Below are 21,842 nucleotides of genomic sequence, written 5' to 3' on the forward strand. Positions count from 1 at the left end.
ACTGATGCTCTGAGATTGCCAACCAGCCATCCTGGAGCAGGAAGTCACGGGTCACACCAGAGGACTCCGCGGGCCACTGGTTGGGCACCCCTGTTCTAGAGAATAAAATGGTGGGTGTTGCAGTTTTAAAGCTTTGGATGATCCGATGCTTTTTACAAACCACTAATGGTGTGTTTACATCTGGCGAAACTGGAAGTGACAAAATACTTGTTGCTTACGATTTCTTAGACCATAGAAATGATTGGGCCATTCCGGTCCCCAGTCAGCTCTATGGTCAGCCAGCGCAACCACGGCTGCAGTCCCAAGTAGGATGAGTGAAAAGCAGAGCAAGGAAATCCATCACCTAAATGTATGAAGAAATTTTTATTCAATTTTTTTATACTGTATATGTGTTATAGCAGAAAGTAAAAAATATTGTTTTTTTTTCTTTTTTTAAAAAATCGTCGGCCTTTTTTGTTTATAGCGCAAAAAATAAAAACCGCAGCAGTGATCAAATACCACCAAAAGAAAGCTCTATAGGTGGGGTAAAAAAGGACATAGATTTAATTTATGTACAGTGTTACATAACACAATTGCACGATGGTCAGTTAAAGCAACGTAGTGCTGTATTGCAAACAATGGCCTGGTCATGAAGGGGGATAAAGTCAAGTGGTTAAAGTGATTGTAAAGTATTTTTTTTTAAAATAACAAACATGTTATACTTACCTGCTCTGTGCTCTGGTGTCCTGGCTCCTCCCCTTCATCAAGTGCCCCCACAGAGAGCCGCTTTCCCTGGGGGCACCCATGCGGGCGCGCTCACGAGTCCCGCTACTGCTTCCATTGACACAGACAGCGGGACTAAGCCCTGCCCCCGCTCCCGTGTCACTGAATTTGATGGACAGCAGCGGAAGCTGGAACGGATCGACTCAGGTAAGAAAAAGGGGGGGCTTTGGGGGCAGCTACAGCACAGAAGGTTTTTCACCTTAATGCATAGAATGGTGAAAGGTGAAAAAAGGTGAAAAACCTGGAGACCTTACAACCCCTTTAGCCCCTTCCCGCTGAGCGTACGCAGATGTGTGTACTCGGCTTTCCGGGGTTATACCGGAATGATGCCCGCAGCTGCAGGCATCATCCTGGTACCGTTGTTTAGAGCGGGCGATCGGCTATCCGAGTATAACAACCGATGCGGCTAAAACCCGCTCGGCTGTTATACTGGAGGAGTGGGAGGGGACAACCCCCCCTCCCGCCGCCTCCCGCCGGTCTCTTTTAGACCCCCGATGCCTTCATAAAGAGTACCTGTCACCTCACCACCTATTACTGTCACAAGGGGTGTTTACATTCCTTGTTACAGCAATAAAAGTCATACCATTTTTTTTTTTTTTAAACACAATTTATAAATATAAAAATAATTAAAATAAATAAGAAATTTTTTTTTTTAAAGCGCCCCGGTCCCCGCGAGCTCGCGCAGCAAAGAAAACGCATAAGGAAGTCGCACCCGCATATGTAAACAGTGTTCAAATCACACATGTGAGGTATCGCCGCGATCATCAGAGCGAGAGCAATAATTCTAGCACTAGAGCTCCTCTGTAACTCTAACCTGGTAATCGTAAAAAAAATGTAAATGTCACATATGGAAATTCTTAGGTACCGTAGTTTGTCGCCATTCCACGAGTGTGTGCAATTATAAAGCGTGACATGTTTGGTATCTGTTTACTCGGTGTAACATCATCTTTCACATTATATAAAAAAATTGGGGTAACTTTACTGTTTGGATTTTTTAAAATTCATGAAAGTGTCACTTTTCCAAAAATGTGCGTTTAAAACACCGCTGCACAAATATTGCAACAATCTCCATTTTATTCTCTAGATTCTCTACTAAAATATATATATATGATGTTTGGGGGCTCTAAGTAATTTTCTAGCAAAAAATATGGATTTTAACTTGTAAACACCAAATTTCAAAAATAGGCTTAGTCATGAAAGGGGCTATGCCTGGTATGGTGCATAGGGGACAATCATGCTAGAATAGAACATTTAAAATGACCCAGGCCAACAATTACATTATATTACCAAAAGTATTGGGACGCATGCCTTTACACGCACATGAACTTTAATGGCATTCCAGTCTTAGTCCGTAGGATTCAATATTGAGTTGGCCCACCCTTTGCAGCTATAACAGCTTCAACTCTTCTGGGAAGGCTGTCCACAAGGTTTAGGAGTGTGTCTATGGGAATGTTTGATCATTCTTGCAGAAGCGCATTTGTGAGGTCAGGCACTGATGTTGGACGAGAAGGCCTGGCTCGCAGTCTCCGCTCTAATTCATCCCAAAGGTGTCCTATCAGGTTGAGGTCAGGACTCTGTTCAGGCCAGTCAGGTTCCTCCACCCTGAACTCGCTCATCCACACTATATTGCCAAAAGTATTGGGCCACCCCTCCAAAATCATTTGGTGAAGGGGGGATTATGGTGTGGGGTTGTTTTTCGGGGTTTGGGCTTGGCCCCTTAGTTCCAGTGAAGGGAAGCCTTAAAGCGTCAGCATACCAAGACATTTTGGACAATTTCTAAACCTTGTGGACAGCCTTCCCAGAAGAGTTGAAGCTGTTATAGCTGTAAAGGGCGGGTCAGCTCAATATTGAACGCTACGGACTAAGACTGGGATTCCATTACAGTTCATGTGCGTGTAAAGGCAGGCGTCCCAATACTTTTGGTAATATAGTGTATATGTGGAGCCTTCTTCCAGTAATACATTGTTTGTCTATCTGTAGATCATATGTATAACATGTCCTTTAAGGGACATGACATTTAAGAAAGGCAGATCAGATTCTGGAGCTGGGTCCGTGTATCTTGGTGTGATATGTGCTGTGAAGGATGAATAATCTGTGTGTTATAATCAACACCGCCACAGTTTTTTTCCTAAGGATTCTGAGTCATTGCTTGTCAGATAATCTGCCTTCATCCTTTATGCTTTCCATTTATCTTGTACAGCAAAGGACAAGCAATGTGGACAGGGGAGGTTAAGACTGGTGAACCAGCAGATAAAGGAGAACTTTGATTTAATTAAAAAACAAGAAGTCATTTTAAAACAAAAAAGTACTAAAATGACTAAATACCATATAAACAATCACATTTAAGGTTTGTTTAGACTTGTGGTTGGTGGGGGGCATTAAAAACACACAGCCGAAGTCTGTTTTTACTGCCCCCATCCACTTCCCCTAACAGAACTAAAGTCTGCAATACTTACCTCTCCTTCAGTAGTCCAGGATCCTGGGCCGGCATCTACTATGGGCTTCTACTGCAAGGCTGCGGCCATCTTCATCTTGGCTGGCGTGGGGTGATGCCACTCCTGCGCATGCACAGAAGTTCAGTAATCCCGCCACACAAGCTCTGTGCTGACATGCGTAGCTCAGTGTACAATATAAAGAGGACTGCGAACAGACAAGTAGGTTTATTTTAGAGACATTGCATGTCCCTTCTGCACAAATTTGCTATTGGTAATGGTAACTTTAGTTCTGCTTGAACCCTGGTTCACACTGCCTCGGCTTAACAGAAGTCAATGCAAGTCGGACCAAAAGTAGTACAGGAACCTTTTTCTAAGTCGGAGTGGCTCAAGTCGCACCAATTAGAATGGTTCTATTGCACTGAATGGGGTGCGACTTTTGATGCGACATGTGCTCCAAAGTCGGAGCGCTGGTCGCATCAGTGTGAACCAGGCCTTAAGCTGCAAAAGCAACAGACAGGTGTCTAAACATGCCACAACTGCGGTGCTATACTTCCAAACCTCTGCAAGAATTAACTTTCCTGTCACTTTTGGCAGGCTGTACCACCAACTGAATGCAACCCATTAAAGTGAATGGACAGCCCTGCAACCACATACAACCTGCTTGGTAGCGACGTGGTGATGCGGGCTTACAACAGGTGGCAAGAAGGCAGCATAACGCCTTCACCTCCTGTCAAATGCCCTCTGAAAAGCGTTCCTCTGCAGATTACTTATCAGAGGGCAATGCTAGTGTAAACCAGCCCTTACCCCCTTAAACCATGCCAGGGGTGTTGATTGGACTGTAAAAAAATGGAGGCACCTTTGAGCATCCCAAGGAAAGTAGTAATGTGGCACACGTGATGTGCAGCGGCAAACAGTGGGTGTGACCAAACTTATCAGTGGGAGGGGCAGGTAGGTTTATTTACACAAAACCTGGGTTTAGTACCTATAAAATGTACGTTGATTGCTGTGCCACAAGCAAGAGTGTCACAGACACATATAAACCTCAGTACAACCATTAAAAAAATTCCATTACATGTACTTTTGTACACACTGAATATAGACAGAGAGCTAACACTTTTTTCTGAGCCTACCTTAACCACTTGCGCAAATCGCCTTAGCTGTACAGCGGCTGATTTAAGGGTGAGAAGGGGGCGCGCGCGCGCCGCTGTACTGAGCCGATGCGCATGCCCGGTGGCCGCAATATCCGCCGGGCACACGCGATCGCTCCTGACAGAGCCAGAACGAGGATCTGTGTGTGTAAACACACAATTCCACAATCTGACAGGGGAGAGGAGACAGATTGTGTGTTCCTAGTATATAGGAACACCGATCAGTCTCCTCCCTTTGGCAGTCCCCCCACAGTTAGAACACACTGAGGGAACACCAGTAACCCCTTGATCGCCCCCCTAGTGTTAACCCCTTCCATGCCAGTGACATTTATACAGTAATCAGTGGCTATTTTTAGCTCTGCTCGCTGTATAAATGTCAATGGTCCCAAAAAAGTGTCAATAGTGTCCGATTTGTCCGCCGCAATATCGCAGTCCCAATAAAAATTGCAGATCACCGCCACTACTAGTAAAAAAAAATTATAATAAAAATGCCATAAATCTATCCCCTATTTTGTAGTCACTATAACTTTTGCACAAACCAATCAATAAATGCTTATTGCTATTTTTTAACCAAAAATATGTAGAAGAATACGGCCTAAACTGAGGAAAAAAATTGTGTTTTTTTTTTTTAAAGAATTGGGGGATATTTATTATAGGAAAAATTTTTTTTTTTTCTAAATTTTCGCTCTTTTTTTGTTTATAGCGCAAAAAAAAAACCACTACAGAGGTGATGAAATACCACCAAAAGAAAGTTCTATTTGTGGGGAAAAAAGTACGTTAATTTTGTTTGGATACAACGTCGCACGACCGCGCAATTGTCAGTTAAAGTGACGCAGTGCCGTATCGCAAAAAATGGCCTGGTCAGGAAGGGGGTAAATCTTTCCGGGGCTGAAGTGGTCAAGGAAGAATAAATAGTCTGCTTAGCAATTAGCAATTGCTAAGACATGAGTATGTAATGTCCAATATATACAGTCTCAAATCCCCTTTTTAGCACAAATCCCCCTCCCCGTTTTACAACCCCAATTCCAAAAAAAATTGGAACACTGTGAAAAATCTGCATAAAAACAGAATGTATGATTTGCAAATCTCATAAACCCATATTTTATTCATAATATAAAATAGAAAACATTAAATGTTTAAGCTGAGAATATGTACCATTTTAAGAAAGAAATAAGGTGATTTTGAAATTGGGGTTGTAGCACAAATTCTCCCCCCTCCAATCCCCCTCTTCTAGTCCAAATCACTCCCCCCCAGCACAAATCTCCTCTTACTAACTCCACCATGCCCTGCCCACCCTTCACCCCCAGGTCATATGAACCCCCAATGCAATTTTCACTGGGCTCCAAGACTCAGCCCGAATCTGTGGAATGAATTTTTTTTTTTAAATAAGGGGATGGTCCAACGGAAACCAGAACTGAGATATGATTTTGCGCCCCTAAGAAGTTTGCACCTGCCCCTGTGCCCATGCCCACACTAAGCCACTGGCACAGGGCACAGTCATTTTGGAAGATAAAAGGACCTTTCACAAACAGTTGTCACAAGGTTTGATGCATGCACATTTAAAATGTGTGGGAGATATGCAAATGCACCCATAGATCCTCGTGCAAAAAAATGAGGGTTGCACCAATACTGGGGGTACAAAGCATTTGCACGAGTAATTATGCAAATGCTCCAATACTTTTGCGGTGCAATTTGAGCCCATACAAAATGAATGGTTTAAAAATGCACTGCAAAGAATCGCATGTGATTTGAACAGGAATGCGGTGCTTTGTGCACTGGTCCAAATCATTTGGTGGAGGGGGGATCATGGTGTAGGGTTGTTATTCAGGGCTTGAGCTTGGCCCCTTACTTTGTGGGAACAGTTTGGGGATGGCCTCCTTCCTGTTCCAACATGACTGCACACCAGTGCACAAAGCAAGGTCCAAAAATACATGGATGAGTGAGTTTGGGGTGGAGGAACTTGACTGGCCTGCACAGAGTCCTGACCTCAACCCGATAGAACATCTTTGGGATGAATTAGCGTGGAGACTGTGAGCCAGGGCAAACACCTGTGCCCTGGCCCCCATGCAATTTCCCCCGCCCCCATGCAATTCTCTCTCCGCCTGCTCTGAGAGCAGGTAGACTCAAAATCAGTTTACTAGAGCAGATCAGGCACCGATTGAGATTGGTTGCCAGAGGATGCAGCATATCATTACCACTTGTTGACTGGTTGCTAGAGGTTACAGCACACATTACAGCTCACTGAGCTAGATGTTACACCACATCACTTCTGCTTGCTGAGTGGTTGCTAGAAGTTACTGCACATTATTACAATTCACTGATTGGTTGCTAGAGGTGACTGCACATTATTACTGTTCACTGATTGGTTTCTAGAGGTTACTGCACATCATTATGGCTCACTGATTGTTTTCAAGAGATTACAGCATGTCATTATGGCTCACGGATTGGTTGCTGAAGGTTACGGCACATTTCCTTACTGCCTGCATACCATGGACTGGGGAGGTGTGGGGTAACTGGACACAATTAACCCTTTTATTGCTGGCAGATGAGATCCCACTTGGAAGTGCATGATTAACCCTCTCAGATCTGTGTTGGAAGTGTATGATTAACCATTTCTTTGCTAGCAGAACCCTAATAGAAATGCATGAAATTTCCAGCAGGGATCTTCTAGCATTGAAAGGGTCATCATGTGCTTCCCTTGGGATCTGCTAGTTCCACTCTGTAGCTGCCATCGATCGATCAACTTGGGTACAACCAGCCTGAAGGATTTTACGTGCAATTATTCCTAGCAGTTGTTATAACCACTAGCAATATTCACTGCATTCTTCTAGTGGGGACGACTTCCCCACCCCCTGCCTGAAAAGGGCACTGGCTCAGCAGGAGGGATTGCCCCATCCACACAGACTGTGTTGATAGGGGAATCAAGCAACTTACTTATCTGCAACCACGGGTTGCAGGAAAGAAAATTGCTCTGTCTATGGCTGACCTAAGTCTCTCACAACAGCACACCTGTTTGCCCCACAAGCTGCGATCACCTCCCAAGGTAGTTCCTAATAGATCATGCTCTAGTGGTGGTAGCATGTAGTGGCTGCAAAGCCTTCTTACCAGATCCAGCGACAAAGCAGCAGTGGTCCCTTCAATCGGGTGTCCAGGGTTGCCTATGACAACTCCAGTAGGCAGTGCAGCAAGGTCCATATCCTGGCAGTGGCTCAGCAACATGACCCTCTCTCTCTTGCAGTCTTCCCTACATGGTACTTGCTTGGTGGTTTTTCAGCAGCTCAGTCTCTGGGGTGAACTGTTCCACTGCACTGTCCTTGTGACTTTTGGCGCGGGCAAATCTCGCTCCCTCTTTGTTTAAAAGCAGGGTATAGTTCAGGTACCATGGGACTACATGTCCCATCATGTCCCTTCATTCTTTTCTGATTGGCTGCTTGTTCTGCTTAGCCAGAGGGAGGTGGAAGAACAAGCAGTGATTAGACAGAGCCGGCTGCTGACAGGAGGAGGGGAGGAGGGGGTCGGGCCAGCGGGTTGCAAGTACACAGGCAACTCACAGCTGCACCTCGCCCCTGTCATAGCACAGCCAATCAGAGACCCGAAGTGGCCCGTGCAGTGGTGGGAGGAGAGATCGCCGCTCAGCTACATTGATATGAATGACGAGATATGAATGACATGCAGGCCGCGCAGGCCCCTGTAGCTAGGAGCGACCCTAGATATTCCACCTGATTGGCTGCTTGTTCTGCTTAGCCTGAGGGGGAAGAACAAGCAGTGATTAGAGAGCCGGCTGCTGACAGGAGGAGGAGGGGCGATAGGGTTTAGTACACAGACAACCCCGGCTGCGCCTCTCCCCTGTCATAGGACAGCCAATCAGAGACCCGTAGTGGCTCGTGCAGTGGTGGGAGGGGAGATCGATCAGCTACACCGATGACAGGGAGGCCGCACGGGCCCCTGTAGCTAGGAGCGATCCAAGATATTACACCTATGGCAAGCTTAAGGGGCAGCTGCTTTGGGCCCAACAAAAATGATTGGGCCCTGGGCAGCTGCCCCTTTTGCCCCGCCTTAAAGACAGCCCTGCATCCAACATCAGTGCCTGACCTCACAAATGCGCTTCTGGAACAATGGTCAAACATTCCCATAGACACACTCCTAAACCTTGTGGACAGCCTTCCCAGAAGAGCTGACGCTGTTATAGCTGCAAAGGGTGGGCCAACTCAATATTAAAACCTACGGACTAAGACTGGGATGCCAATAATGTTCATGTGTGTGTAAAGGCAGGTGTCCCAATACTTTTGACAAAATAGTTCAGGTAGGCATGACAGTCAGGTGTCCACACATGCTATTTGGTAATGTATTATTTCTTCCCAGGTCCCTGCAAGAATAAAAAAGGGTGCATATTGGGAGGAGTGTGAGACACAAGACTGGCTGAACACAATTAGAATTGCTACCATAGGCATGCGCACAGGGTGTGCCGGGCGTGCCTGAGCACACCCTAATCACCCCATGTGCATTAGCATTATCCAGGGGTGGCACCAGGTGGGTGGTTGGGGTGCCTGTGGCCAGTGTAAATGCCCCCATTATATTAAAGGCTAGGTTCAACTAGGAACACATTACACCTATACTTAAGATGAAAGGTAATATGCTCCCAATCAACTGTCTCCCAACATCAGAGCCCCCCCCTGTGACAGCAGGTGGCGTTCATGTGTGTTTGAGCTTTGGGGTGCACACCCTAATGTAATAGACTGTGCACACCTATGATTGCTACACTCGTAGCAATAAAACACACATGTTCCTATCATTTATTGTCCTTATAGTTTTCCCAATCTAGTAAAAACCATAAACAACTTATTTCTGTATGTAATAACAATATGTACAAAGTGCAGATACCCACCGATGACCACCCTATTAGATTTTGATAAGGGCACCCACCCATACAATTCAGTTTTGGAACCAAACCAGACTGCTATTGTTTTTGATCTTTCATTCCTCAAACTCACCCTGAACCAACTGGTCCTATCTCATTTTGCAGCCTTGAAACACATAATTTTGGTCTTTTTGCTCTTTCAGCTCATTTACTAACCTATTGAATAAACTGCCACTTTCTAGAGATGGTGTGTCTAATTTTATAGGCCATGGGAGAGAAACATAATGAAGACTCAAAGCGGTCTTATTTGTCTTCTGTTTATCCTTCCAACAAATTAATTGATGTGCTTTGGTTTGTTGACCTTAGGTAGGCCTGATGGATATTGTTGTCTTCATAAACCTTGCTGGTTCTTAGAGTAAAGAGGCTTAGTCCAAAATATGTCAGGGAACGGCCAAGTGTATCTACTGCTGGTTAGATAGGAAAATGTAAAATTTTACAATTTAGAATAAAGGGCAAATCTTTCAGTAAGGATAATTGTTCCACTGACAGCTTCCAGGTTACCCTCACTTTGGAGAGATTTCTCCTCATTTACTGTAGTGTTTTCGCTCTCCAGTGGGCATACGGAGGATCTAACTCTTCCTCAGCCTAGCCAAAGCTAGAAAACAAAGTTTAGGTTGGAGTTCAGCTCTACTAACAGTGTCATGTTGGCTTCTGTTCAGTGTTTCTCGGTTCAGCTGCTTGTATCTAGTCACAGTCAATATGGCTCTTCCAACACAGGTTCAAGTATTTACTACTGGGAATGGCTTCAGTCAAATGCAATAGACAAGAGCTAGTATAGAATAAACTTAAGCAAGCCATAGATTATACAGTTTTCTTTCCTTTTACCATGGGTGGTGATTTCTAATAAATCGGTCAAAGTTCGAGCTGTGTCTGGCCATGCAGGCACATCAAAACTCAACATAAGTCCCTTTAAAAGCTGACTGAATTGGATGGAAAATTATTGTCAGGACAGTAATTGCATCTTATCAGATGCAGTCGCAGTTCTGCAGTGCCATTATATTCAGGCAGCCGTGCCGAGATTCCACCATCCATACTGTTTAGCTGAATGAGAAAAAATCTAGCTATGTATGACTAGCTTAAAACTGGACAGACACAGATCAAATTTCATCTAATTCCTATTAACTTTTGTTGAAAGAGCCGGTCAGAAAAATCTAGGCATTGTTCAGGTATGCCGACAGACGCAGGTTTACAAATGTTTGGGGTGACTGCTGTCCCTGTGTTGGTTTTGGAACTCTGGTAAAACCAGAAGCTATTAAGCCTAGAAGAATCGTAGGGTCAGAACAAATTCCAAACATTTACATAGGGATTTTAGGTTACTGCTTTTATTCTTCTGTCAGAAAAAGGTATGAATCTCTTGAACACCTTCTTTAATCTTGTTGTATGAAGGCAAGATCAGTACCAGTATGTCATAGGACTTTAAGTGGTTATCATCCCTGTATTGTTCTTTTCGGCCAGTGATGGACTTTTATGTAAAAGCAATCCTAGAGGCTAAATAGATGCTGGATTGCTTTTGCAAGCGGTAGGAGGGGGGTTGGCCCCCCTTCTGCCGCCTTCCCAAGCTCTCCCATCCCACTGGAATGGCTCTGATCATCTCTATGGTCTAATGCCGTGTACACATGACTGGACTTTTCGACAGCAAAGGTCCGCTGGACAATTCGATCGTGTGTGGGCTTCATCAGACCTGAAAAATCAGACAGACTTTAGAAATAGAACATGTTTCAAATGACTGACTCGAGTCCGGTCGAAAAATTTGTTCGTCTGTATGCTAGTCCGACGGACGAACGACGCAAGGGCAGCTATTGGTTTCTGGCTATGAACTTCCTTATTCTAGTCTGGTCGTACGTCATCACGTTCGAATCAGTCTGACTTTGGTGTGATCGTGTGTAGGCAAGTCCGTTGCGTCGGAACTCCGTCGAAAATCCGTCAAAAAGTCCTTCGGAGTTCAGTCCGTTGAAAGTCTGCTCGTGTGTACACGGCATAAGAAACCAGAAGCAACAAGCATTTCATCACTTCCAGTTTCATCAGTTGTAAACAAACCATTCTTGGTTTGAAATAAGCATTGGATCATACCAATCTTGGTATGATCCCAAGCTTTTAAGGGCAGAAGAGAGATCTGGGTTCTAATAGACTGCCTATTGATATCACAAGGGATGTGATTAAGGGAAGTGATCAAACCATTTTAAGGGTTGTGTGTAAAAATAAAATAAATAAATAATAAAATAAGACATTTTTTTTTAAACGCCCCCCGTCCCCCCATGCTCGCACACAAAGGTGAACGCACACAACGGTCCCACGTCAGTACGTAAACAGCACCACACATGTGAGGTATCACTGAAAACATCAGATTGAGAGCAATAATTCTACCACCAGACCTCCTGTGAAACTTTAAAGTGGCAACCTATAAAGGCTTTTAAATCGTTGCCTATAGATAAAATAATGTACATAGTTTGTCGCCATTTCATAGTTACATAGTTGTCAGGTTGAAAAAAAATATAAAAGGTAAAAAGAAGAAAAAACCATATATATAAATATATATAAATAGATAGATATATACAGCCGTGGCCAAAAGTTTTGAGAATGACACAAATTTTAGATTTCACAGTCTGCGGCCTCAGATTTTATGATTACAATTTGCATATAATCCAGAATGTTATGAAGAGTAAACAAATTAATTAAAATTAATTGAAAAGTCCCTCTTTGCCATGAAAATGAACGTTGATTCAACTGTGGGATAAGGGCACCACCAGTACAGAGCTTGCTCAGGAATGGCAGCAGGCAGGTGTGAGTGCATTTGCAAACACAGTGAGGCAAAGACTTTTGGAGGATGGCCCGGTGTCAAGAAGGGCATGGAAGAAGCCACTTCTCTTCAGGAAAAACGTCAGGGACAGGCTGATATTCTACAAAAGGTACAGGGATTGGACTGCTGAGGACTAGGGTAAAGTCATTTTCTCTGACGTATCCACTTTCTGATTGTTTGGGGCATCCGGAAAAAACCTTGTCAGGAGAAGAAAAGAAGAAATCGCTACTATCAGTCCTGTGTCATGCCAACAGTAAAGCATCCTGAGATCATTCATGTGTGGGGTTGCTTCTCAGCAAAGGGACTGGGCTCACTCACAATTTTGCCAAGAACACAGCCATGAATAAAGAATGGTACAAAAACATCCTTTCGAGAGCAACTTCCAACCATCCAAGTACAGTTTGGTAAGAAACAATACCTTTTCCAGCATGATGGAGAACCTTGCCATAAGGCAAAAGTGATAACTAAGTGGCTTGGAGAACAAAACATGAAAATTTTGGGTCCATGGCCAGGAAACTCCCCAGACCTTAATCCGATTGAGAACTTGTGGTCAATCCTCAAAAGGCGGGTGAACAAAAAAACCCCACAAATTCTGACAAACTCCAAGCATTGATTATGCAAGAATGGGCTGCCATTAGTTGGGATGTGGGCCAGAAGTTGATTGACAAACTTGAAAAAGAAGGGTCAACACTGCAAATATTGACTCTTTTGCATAAACTTAATGTAATTGTCAATAAAAGCCTTTGGCACTTATGAAATGCTTGTAATTATATGTCAGTATACCATAGCAACATCTGACAAAAAGATTTAAAAACACTGAAGCAGCAGACTTTGTGAAAATCAATATTTGTGTAATTCTCAAAACTTTTGGTCAAGGCTGTACAATCCCATATAAGCAATTCTATACCCACAGTTGAGGCAAAAACACCAGCAAAGCATAATCCAATTTGCAACAGCAGGGGAAAAAAATAGCTTCTTGGCCTTTTGGCTAAGATTAAGTGTAGTATCTGTTCTTATCACTTACCAGTAGAGGCACTGTGCTAACTGTTCCGACCTATGGTGGTAGGTTGGGGTGGCGGTGGCTATGCAAATCCACTGGTGTGATGGTAACCCGGAAGGTTAGGATCAGGGATTCTAAACTGGACTGCTTAACGAACTGAGGGCCGGGAATAGGTCCCTTCTTGAAAAAGCCGGAAGGGTTACCCCCTGGTAGTGATGGAGCTGCACTGGTCTGGTCGAAGGCGGGGCTCCGAAAGAAGCTCATGGTGTATGTGCCCCTGGAGTGGCAGTCCAGGAATGCCATAATTCTCACTGTGAGTGGGGTGTCACACTGAGTTTTATTGGCACCTAGGTCACTGCACCATAGACACTTTTTTCACACCTGCCTCTTGGGTTGGGCCTTTTGGCTAGGACCAGAGGAATTTTCATTCCTGGCCGGAAGGCGGGCCATTGTGTTGCACAATGGCACCTTGCACTTTCTCCACTTCCCTTTTCCCCACTTTTATGTTTGTTTGTTGTCTCTTTTTGGTTGTTGGTGTACAGGTTTGGTTTCACGTTTGACTGGTAGGGTGTAGGTCCTCAGCCCTGCCCTGAAAGTCCTGGGAGGGGGTGGACATGGCCTTCTGGCTTGGTGTCACCCTCTCTTATGGGGTCTCCCTTTGGGGGAGCCCCACCTATTACTTGGGTGGGTCTGTTTCGGCAGACCTCCCAGAGAACGGGGTCTGTCTGGTTTCGGCCAGATGGACCAGTGAAGTACCCAAGTCCCCGTCTGAAGCCTAACGCCCCAGGGAATCAGGGCTAGGGTCCCTTCTATTCAGAGGTGTACACCCTGTGCATGTTTTTTGTTTCACTTTTTGGTGTGCACTTTTATTTGCATTGGGTGGAGTCTGAGTATGAGTCTGAGTATGTTCACACATCACGGGCTTTAAAAAAAAAAAGGGGGGGGGGAAATTCCTTCCTGATCCCCCCAAGAGGCAATCGGATATTCCCTGGATCAACTTTACCTATAAACATTAGTATCCAGTTATGTTATGTTAAGTGAATAACTCAACACCAAGTTCACTATATGGACCCCTTATGTATTTATACATGTTGATCATATCCACCGTTAATCTCCTTTTTTCAAGAGAATAAATTCAGTTCCTCTAATCTTTCCTCATAGCTGAGTTCCTCCATGCCTCTAATCAGTTTGGTTGCCCTTCTCTGCACTTTCTCCAGTTCCCTGATATCCTTTTTGAGATCTGGTGCCCAAAACTGAACTGCATATTCCAGATGAGGTCTTACTAATGATTTGTACAGAGGCAAAATGATATCTCTCTCTCTGGAGTCCATACCTCTCTTAATACAAGAAAGGACTTTGCTTGCTTTGGAAACCGCAGCTTGTCATTGCATGCTATTATTAAGCTTATAATCTACCAAAACCCCCAGATCCTTCTCCACTATGGATTCCCCCAGTTGTACCCCCCCCAGTATGTATGATGACATATTCTTAGCCCCCAGGTGCATAACTTTACATTTATGAACATTAAACCTCATTTGCCACATAGTTGCCCAATTAAACAGTGCATTGAGGTCGGCTTATAAGTTGGAGAGATCTGCATAACTGCATATCTTGGTGTCATCTGCAAACACTGGAATGGTACTTTTAACCCCCCACCCTATATCATTTATAAAGATATTAAAAAGTAAGGGTCCCAACCAGTGGCGGCTGGTGCTACATTTTTTTGAGGGGTGGGGTGGGGTGGCAAACAATAACAATAATAATTGGATATTATATTGTGTTTGTGTGCATTAAAATTCATTAAAGTGTATTTATTCCCAAAAAATTGCGTTTGAAAAACCATTGCGTAAATACCACGTGACATAAAAGAATTGCAACACCCACCATTTTATTCTCTAGAGCCTCTGCTTAAAAAAAAATATATATATAATGTTTGGGGGTTTTAGATAATTTTCTAGCAAAATATACAGATTTTTACATGTAAACAAAAAAGTGTCAGAAAAAGGCTTGGTCTTCTAGTGGTTAAACATTTTTTACATAACTAAATAGCACTATGGGCTATCCAAAGAGAGTACACATGAGTAGTTCCTGCTAGCAGACCCCAACAGGCAGCATTGCCTCCCTCTGATGGGAACTACTACTGGCATAATCAAATGTTGGAATTAAAAGCAAGCTTTCTCATAAAACGCAGTGAACAAATTGACTCATTGCAAAGCAAAGCATAGTACAGTAAAACCTCAGTTTGACAGTAACTTGGTTTGAGAGCTTTTGCAGGACAAGCAAAATGTTTTAATAAATTTTGCCTTGATATACAAGCGATGTCTTGATATAAGAGTAGCGTCATGTCCAGGGGCGGACTGACCATTCGGGCACTTGGGCACTGCCCGAGGGCCCCATGCCACTAAGGGGCCCCATCAGGGTTGTCAGCCCCAATAAAACCAGGGACAGTATGTAAAAATCGGTGTTTTTTTTTAAATCCCCAGATTATAGCTGCCCCGCCTCTCCAGTACCTTTTCAGTGTGTGTATGTGTATTCTGTGTGTGTATACTGTGTGTGTATACTGTGTGTCGGTGTGTGTGTACTGTATGTGTGTGTGTGTGTGTGTATACTGTGTGGCCCCATAATCTATTGCCTGGGGGCCCCATAATCTCCTATTGCCCGGGGGCCCCATCAGTCCACCCCTGGTCATGTCACAACTGGAATATAAAAAAGAAGAGAGGAGCCTCTAAGTGTAGCAATATGGTTACATTTAATGAAGGTACAACATTTAGCAACTTATTGCTACACTAATGCCGCGTACACACGGTCGGACTTTCCGGCATACTTGGTCCGGCGGACCAGAGTGTGCCGGACAATCCGCCCGTGTGTGGGCGGCGGCGGACTTTTCCGGCGGACTTCTTCCCAAAAGCCCGCCGGACCTAGATTTTAAACATGTTTTAAATCTTTCCGTCGGACTCAGTTTCGGGCGGAAAGTCCGCTCGTGTGTGTGCTGGTCCGACGGAAAGCCCGCTCGTGTGTAGGCTGGTCCGACAGACCAAATGCGACACGAGGGGATGGTATTGCATCTCGCGCTCGCTGCAATAGGAAAAACAAATCTTCCTATTGCGGCGAGCGCGGGGCATACCAGGCCCTTAGGTCTGGTATGGATTATAAAGGGGAACCCCGCTACGCCGAAAAAACGGCGTGGGGCCCCCCCTAAAATCCATACCAGACCCCGATCCGAGCACGCAGCCTGGCCGGTCAGGAAAGGGGGTGGGGACGAGCGAGCGCCCCCCCCCTCCTGAACCGTACCAGGCCGCATGCCCTCAACATGGGGGGTGGGTGCTTTGGGGGAGGGGGGCGCCCTGCGCCCCCCCCCCCAAAGCACCTTGTCCCCATGTTGATGAGGACAAGGGCCTCTTCCCGACAACCCTGGCCGTTGGTTGTCGGGGTCTGCGGGCGGGGGCTTATCGGAATCTGGGAGCCCCCTTTAATAAGGGGGCCCCCAGATCCCGGCCCCCCACCCTATGTAAATGAGTATGGGGTACATGGTACCCCTACCCATTTACCTAGGAAAAAAGTGTAAGTAATAAAACACACTACACAGGTTTTTAAAATATTTTATTAAACAGCTCCGGGGGGGGATCTTCCTCCGGCTTCGGGGGTCTTCTTCCGGCTTCGGGGGTCCCTCCGCTTCATCTTCTCCCGGCGTCCGGTTGGTTCTTCTCCGCTCTCCGGCCTCTTCTCCCGGTGTCGCAGGTCTTCGGCCGGCCCCTCCGCTCTCTTCATGTAGCTCTATTGCGAGCGGAGGTCCGGACTTCTGGGCTTCTTGGCTTCTTGGCTTCTCTTCTCTTCTCTTCCCCCAGATGTTGACACGACGCTCTCTCCGGCTGGACTGGTCTCTGAGGGCTGCGTTGTGACTTATATAGGCGGAGACCCCGCCCCCATATGATGTCACAGTCCTTGGGCATGCTGGGACTGTGACGTTTTAGGGGGCGTGGTCGACCACGCCCCCTAAAACGTCACAGTCCCAGCATGCCCAAGGACTGTGACATCATATGGGGGCGGGGTCTCCGCCTATATAAGTCACAACGCAGCCCTCAGAGACCAGTCCAGCCGGAGAGAGCGTCGTGTCAACATCTGGGGGAAGAGAAGAGAAGAGAAGCCAAGAAGCCAAGAAGCCCAGAAGTCCGGACCTCCGCTCGCAATAGAGCTACATGAAGAGAGCGGAGGGGCCGGCCGAAGACCTGCGACACCGGGAGAAGAGGCCGGAGAGCGGAGAAGAACCAACCGGACGCCGGGAGAAGATGAAGCGGAGGGGCCCCCGAAGCCGGAAGAAGACCCCCGAAGCCGGAGGAAGATCCCCCCCCGGAGCTGTTTAATAAAATATTTTAAAAACCTGTGTAGTGTGTTTTATTACTTACACTTTTTTCCTAGGTAAATGGGTAGGGGTACCATGTACCCCATACTCATTTACATAGGGTGGGGGGCCGGGATCTGGGGGCCCCCTTATTAAAGGGGGCTCCCAGATTCCGATAAGCCCCCGCCCGCAGACCCCGACAACCAACGGCCAGGGTTGTCGGGAAGAGGCCCTTGTCCTCATCAACATGGGGACAAGGTGCTTTGGGGGGGGGGGGCGCAGGGCGCCCCCCTCCCCCAAAGCACCCACCCCCCATGTTGAGGGCATGCGGCCTGGTACGGTTCAGGAGGGGGGGGGCGCTCGCTCGTCCCCACCCCCTTTCCTGACCGGCCAGGCTGCGTGCTCGGATCGGGGTCTGGTATGGATTTTAGGGGGGGCCCCACGCCGTTTTTTCGGCGTAGCGGGGTTCCCCTTTATAATCCATACCAGACCTAAGGGCCTGGTATGCCCCGCGACGGGGCTAGCAAGGTGTCAATCTCGCCGATAAAAGCGGCAAGATTGACATCCTTTTCTAGTCCCGTCGCACCTGAGTCACGTTCAAAATGAACGGACTTGTCCGTGTGTGGGCAAGTCCGTTCATTCTGAAAGTCCGCCGGAACTCCGGCGAAAGTCCGTCGGAAAGACGGGCGGACTTAGCCCGCCGGAAAGTCCCGGCGTGTGTGGGCAAGTCCGTCCGTTTTAAAGTCCGGCGCACCTGGCGGACAAAGTCCGTCGGAAAGTGTGCCGGACCAAGTAGGATAGAAAGTCCGCTCGTGTGTACGCGGCATTAGAGGTGCCTCTCTTCTCTTTTATACCCTGTAAAAAAATGCTTTGATATACAAGTGCTTTGGATTACAAGCATGTATCTGGAACGAATTGTGCTCGCAATCCCAGGTTTTACTGTATAGGTATATTGATTCTTGTTACTTGGGTTTATACATTTTAAATGTATCTAAGCCAAAACATTTTGATAATTTGGAGAGATTTGTAAATGGCTAAGACCCTTGTTGTTTTTTTTTAATTTTTTTTTTTTTTTTGGGGGGGGGTCTGTCATTGTCCCTTCCCTAACCATTTCAATGAGATAACAGGGAGTAAGAGGAAATATCTCAAAATTCAGAGAAACCCATCTTATGCCCTGTACACACGATAGGATTTTCCGATGGAAAATGTGTGATAGGACCTTGTTGTCGGAAATTCCGACCGTGTGTAGGCTCCATCACACATTTTCCATAGGAATTTCACACACACAAAGTTTGAGAGCAGGCTATAAAATTTCCGATAACAAAATCCGTTGTCGGAAATTCTGATCGTGTGTACACAAATCCGACGCACAAGTGCCACGTATGCTCAGAATAAATGAAGAGACGAAAGCTATTGGCTACTGCCCCGTTTATAGTCGTACGTGTTTTACGTCACCGCGTCAGAACGATGGGATTTTCCGAAAACTTTGTGCGACCGCGTGTATGCAAGACAAGTTTGAGCCAACATCCGTCAGAAAAAATCCATGGATTTTGTTGTCGGAATGTCCGATCAATGTCTGACCGTGTGTATGGGGCATAAGACAGTTGCCCCTAGAACAAATATCCGCATTGTACGTTTTACTCTCATCTCCTGTTGTAGGGCCAACTGTAAAATGTAAAATTTTCTATGGCTTTTTCAACCACTGACAAAGGTCACCAGTAAAATATAGATCGGGGTCTCCAAACTTTCTAAACAAAGGGACAGTTTTCTGTCCTTCAAACTTTAGGGGGGCCAGACTGTGGCCATTTGGAGAAGAAAATGTCCTGGCGTCAGTGGGCTCAAACAATGTTCCATCATTGGTACTAGGGGTGTAATAGTGCCCCATTATTGGTATTAATGAAAGGAATACTGCCCCATCATTGGTGTCAGTGAGAGGAATAGTGCACCATCATTGGTATTAATGGATGGAATATTATCTCATTGTTGGTATCAATAGGTGGAATAGCACCCATCATTGGTTTTTATTGGGTGGAATAGCGCCCATCGTTGGTATCAATGGGTGGAATAGCGCCCCATCGTTGGTATTATTGGACGGAATAGTGCCCCATTGTTGGTATTAATGAAAGGAATAATGCCCCATCAATGGTATCAATGGGAGGAATAGTGCCCCATCATTGGTATCAGTGGGAGGAATAGTGTGCCATAGTTAGTATCAATGAGAGGACTAGTGCCCCTTGTCGATGTCAGTGGCAGGATCCATGATACATTGTACCTCTACTCATTCACCCCAAAAAAGTGTCAAAAATAAAATCAGTACACAGGTTTTTGACAAAGTAATTTATTATTTTCTCACAAATACCTGACTATTGGAAGCAAGGGAACCACATTTGCTGTACAATTTTTTCTTATTGACAGAAAAGGATGTTGTGTTCCTAAAATTACCTTTGGCTTATGTAATATGTCCAGATTGGATGCAAATAATGGTTTGTAGACTTGTTTAATACGATGTAGTAAAACTTTATGTGCATAGATGGATCTCATTTTTTCTCCTTTATTGCAGCTCCATACCCGTTAGCCTGGAGGGCCCAGCATGCCCTTGCCTCTTCCACTGCTGGCAATACAACCCCTTGGTCAATGATGCGAAGCTCGCCTGAGGCAGGTAAACAACTTCATCCTAGAATATACTTACACTGACTGTATCTCTACTTCCTTCAGCTGTGAAGTCTCATTTACGGTTTGGCGAATGTTTATGCTGCATACACAGCTGCGTTGTTGATGGTGCAGGTTTATCGCTGACTAGTTAACCTTGCCTGTGTTTTGCCTATGGGCATTCCATATACCGAGCTGATTATCACCGTTGGTATTTATGGGTTACTATAGTTTTATGTACTGATCTGTAGTGCTAGGCTTGGACTGGGTTGACCATCTATTACCGTTTTTTTTTTCCGTCTGTTATCAGCGTATTTGCTAATAGTAATTTGTACCCTTTTATATATTGCCGTATACCATTGTACTTAATGGGTATTAAGACCCATTCACACTTATGAAGTGCAGTGCATTGTTCTTCTTCACTATTCATTTTGAAGAACAACGCAAAGTATTTGCACAAAGTATCAGCACTTGCTGTTGTAATGTGTTGGCAGCCTGTTCAAAATAAACAAACTGCATGAATGTATTGCATGTTAACGACCATTAAAGTGGTTGCAAACCCTTACATATACCCACTGAAGTGACAAGCCTCGGGTGATACACAGAAATTAAACAAATCCTCCTACATAAGTTGTGCCTGTATATCTGCAGCCCTCTCTTCTCTACAGCCTTCTAAAACATGCAGATCAAAGGCTATTACTCATCTCAAGCAGCCATGGGGTGTGGATCTGAGACATTGCACACTGCACAGCACAGAGAGGAGAGCTTAGTGTAACCTGAGACCTGAGTGGAGGGAAGGGACACACCCACATACACAGGGGTTTATTTACTGAAGCTGCAAACTCAGGCTCACTTCTGCATAGTAACCAATCAGCTTTCAGGTTTTATTGCCAAAGCTTAATTAAACAAGCTGAGGTTAGATGCTGATTGGCTCTCATGCGGAGCTGCACCAGATTCTGAGTGCTCCAGTTTTACTAAATCTGCCCCACAGTCTCATAGGGAAAAATGCACAGCTGAGACTGTCAATCACCTTCTGTGTGCTGGAGGGGGGGGCGTCTTCCGAGATTCTGTGGTGCCTGGATAGAATGTCAGACGCGACATGCAGATAGCAGAGGGAAGATAGAGAAGACATAAATCACACTTAGTGCTTTGGATTGAGGCTTGTGCACACTATAGATGGATATGCTTTTTTTATTTTTTTGTTCTAGAGGATTACAACCGCTTTAATGCACTTCAAACGTTTTTGAACGGGCCCTTAAAGCTGACCTCCAGGTATGGTTTGTATTGCATAGTTACATTGGTCCAGCATATTTGGTGTGCTGTGATCATTAGCGGTTTTATTCAATAAAATGATATTTACTGAAGATGTTATTTCTGCTGCTGGGCTAAAAAAATAGATACTACCGGTAATAGCTAGAAACACTGCAACACAGACTGTTCAATAACTGAGATGTAGTTTTTCCTAACAACAAAAAAGCTAAGGTTAGTAGTTTGGTAGTTGCTACAGATCACTAGTACAAAATTGCTAGGATGACATTGTTATGCCGTGTACACACGATAGGATTTTCCGACAACAAAATCCATGGGATTTTTTCCGACGGATGTTGGCTCAAACTTGTCTTGCATACACACGGTCACACAAATTTGAACTGAACTTCCAAACGTCAAGAACGCGGTGACGTACAACACGTGCGACGAGCCTAGAAAAATGAAATTCAATAGCCAGTGCTGCTCTTCTGCTTGAGTCTGAGCATGCGTGGCACTTTGTGCGTCGGAATTGTCTACACACGATCG

General features: G+C 45.3%; 1 protein-coding gene and 1 non-coding gene across 2 annotated transcripts in view; both read left to right on the forward strand.

Annotated features, from left to right (window-relative positions):
• Nucleotides 1-21,842, forward strand: part of CTBP1 (C-terminal binding protein 1) — a 767,834-nt gene that overhangs the window by 263,338 nt on the left and 482,654 nt on the right. The window contains exon 3 of the mRNA XM_073610943.1: nt 19,960-20,058. Coding sequence (XP_073467044.1) covers nt 19,960-20,058 — 99 coding nt within the window. The remainder of the gene's footprint in view (nt 1-19,959; nt 20,059-21,842) is intronic.
• LOC141124395 (U2 spliceosomal RNA) lies at nt 13,029-13,210 on the forward strand. Its single transcript, XR_012240882.1, has one exon. It is a non-coding gene; the product is annotated as a U2 spliceosomal RNA (small nuclear RNA).

Source organism: Aquarana catesbeiana, linkage group LG01 (genome assembly GCF_042186555.1).
Source record: "Aquarana catesbeiana isolate 2022-GZ linkage group LG01, ASM4218655v1, whole genome shotgun sequence".
Taxonomy (NCBI): Eukaryota; Metazoa; Chordata; class Amphibia; order Anura; family Ranidae; genus Aquarana; species Aquarana catesbeiana.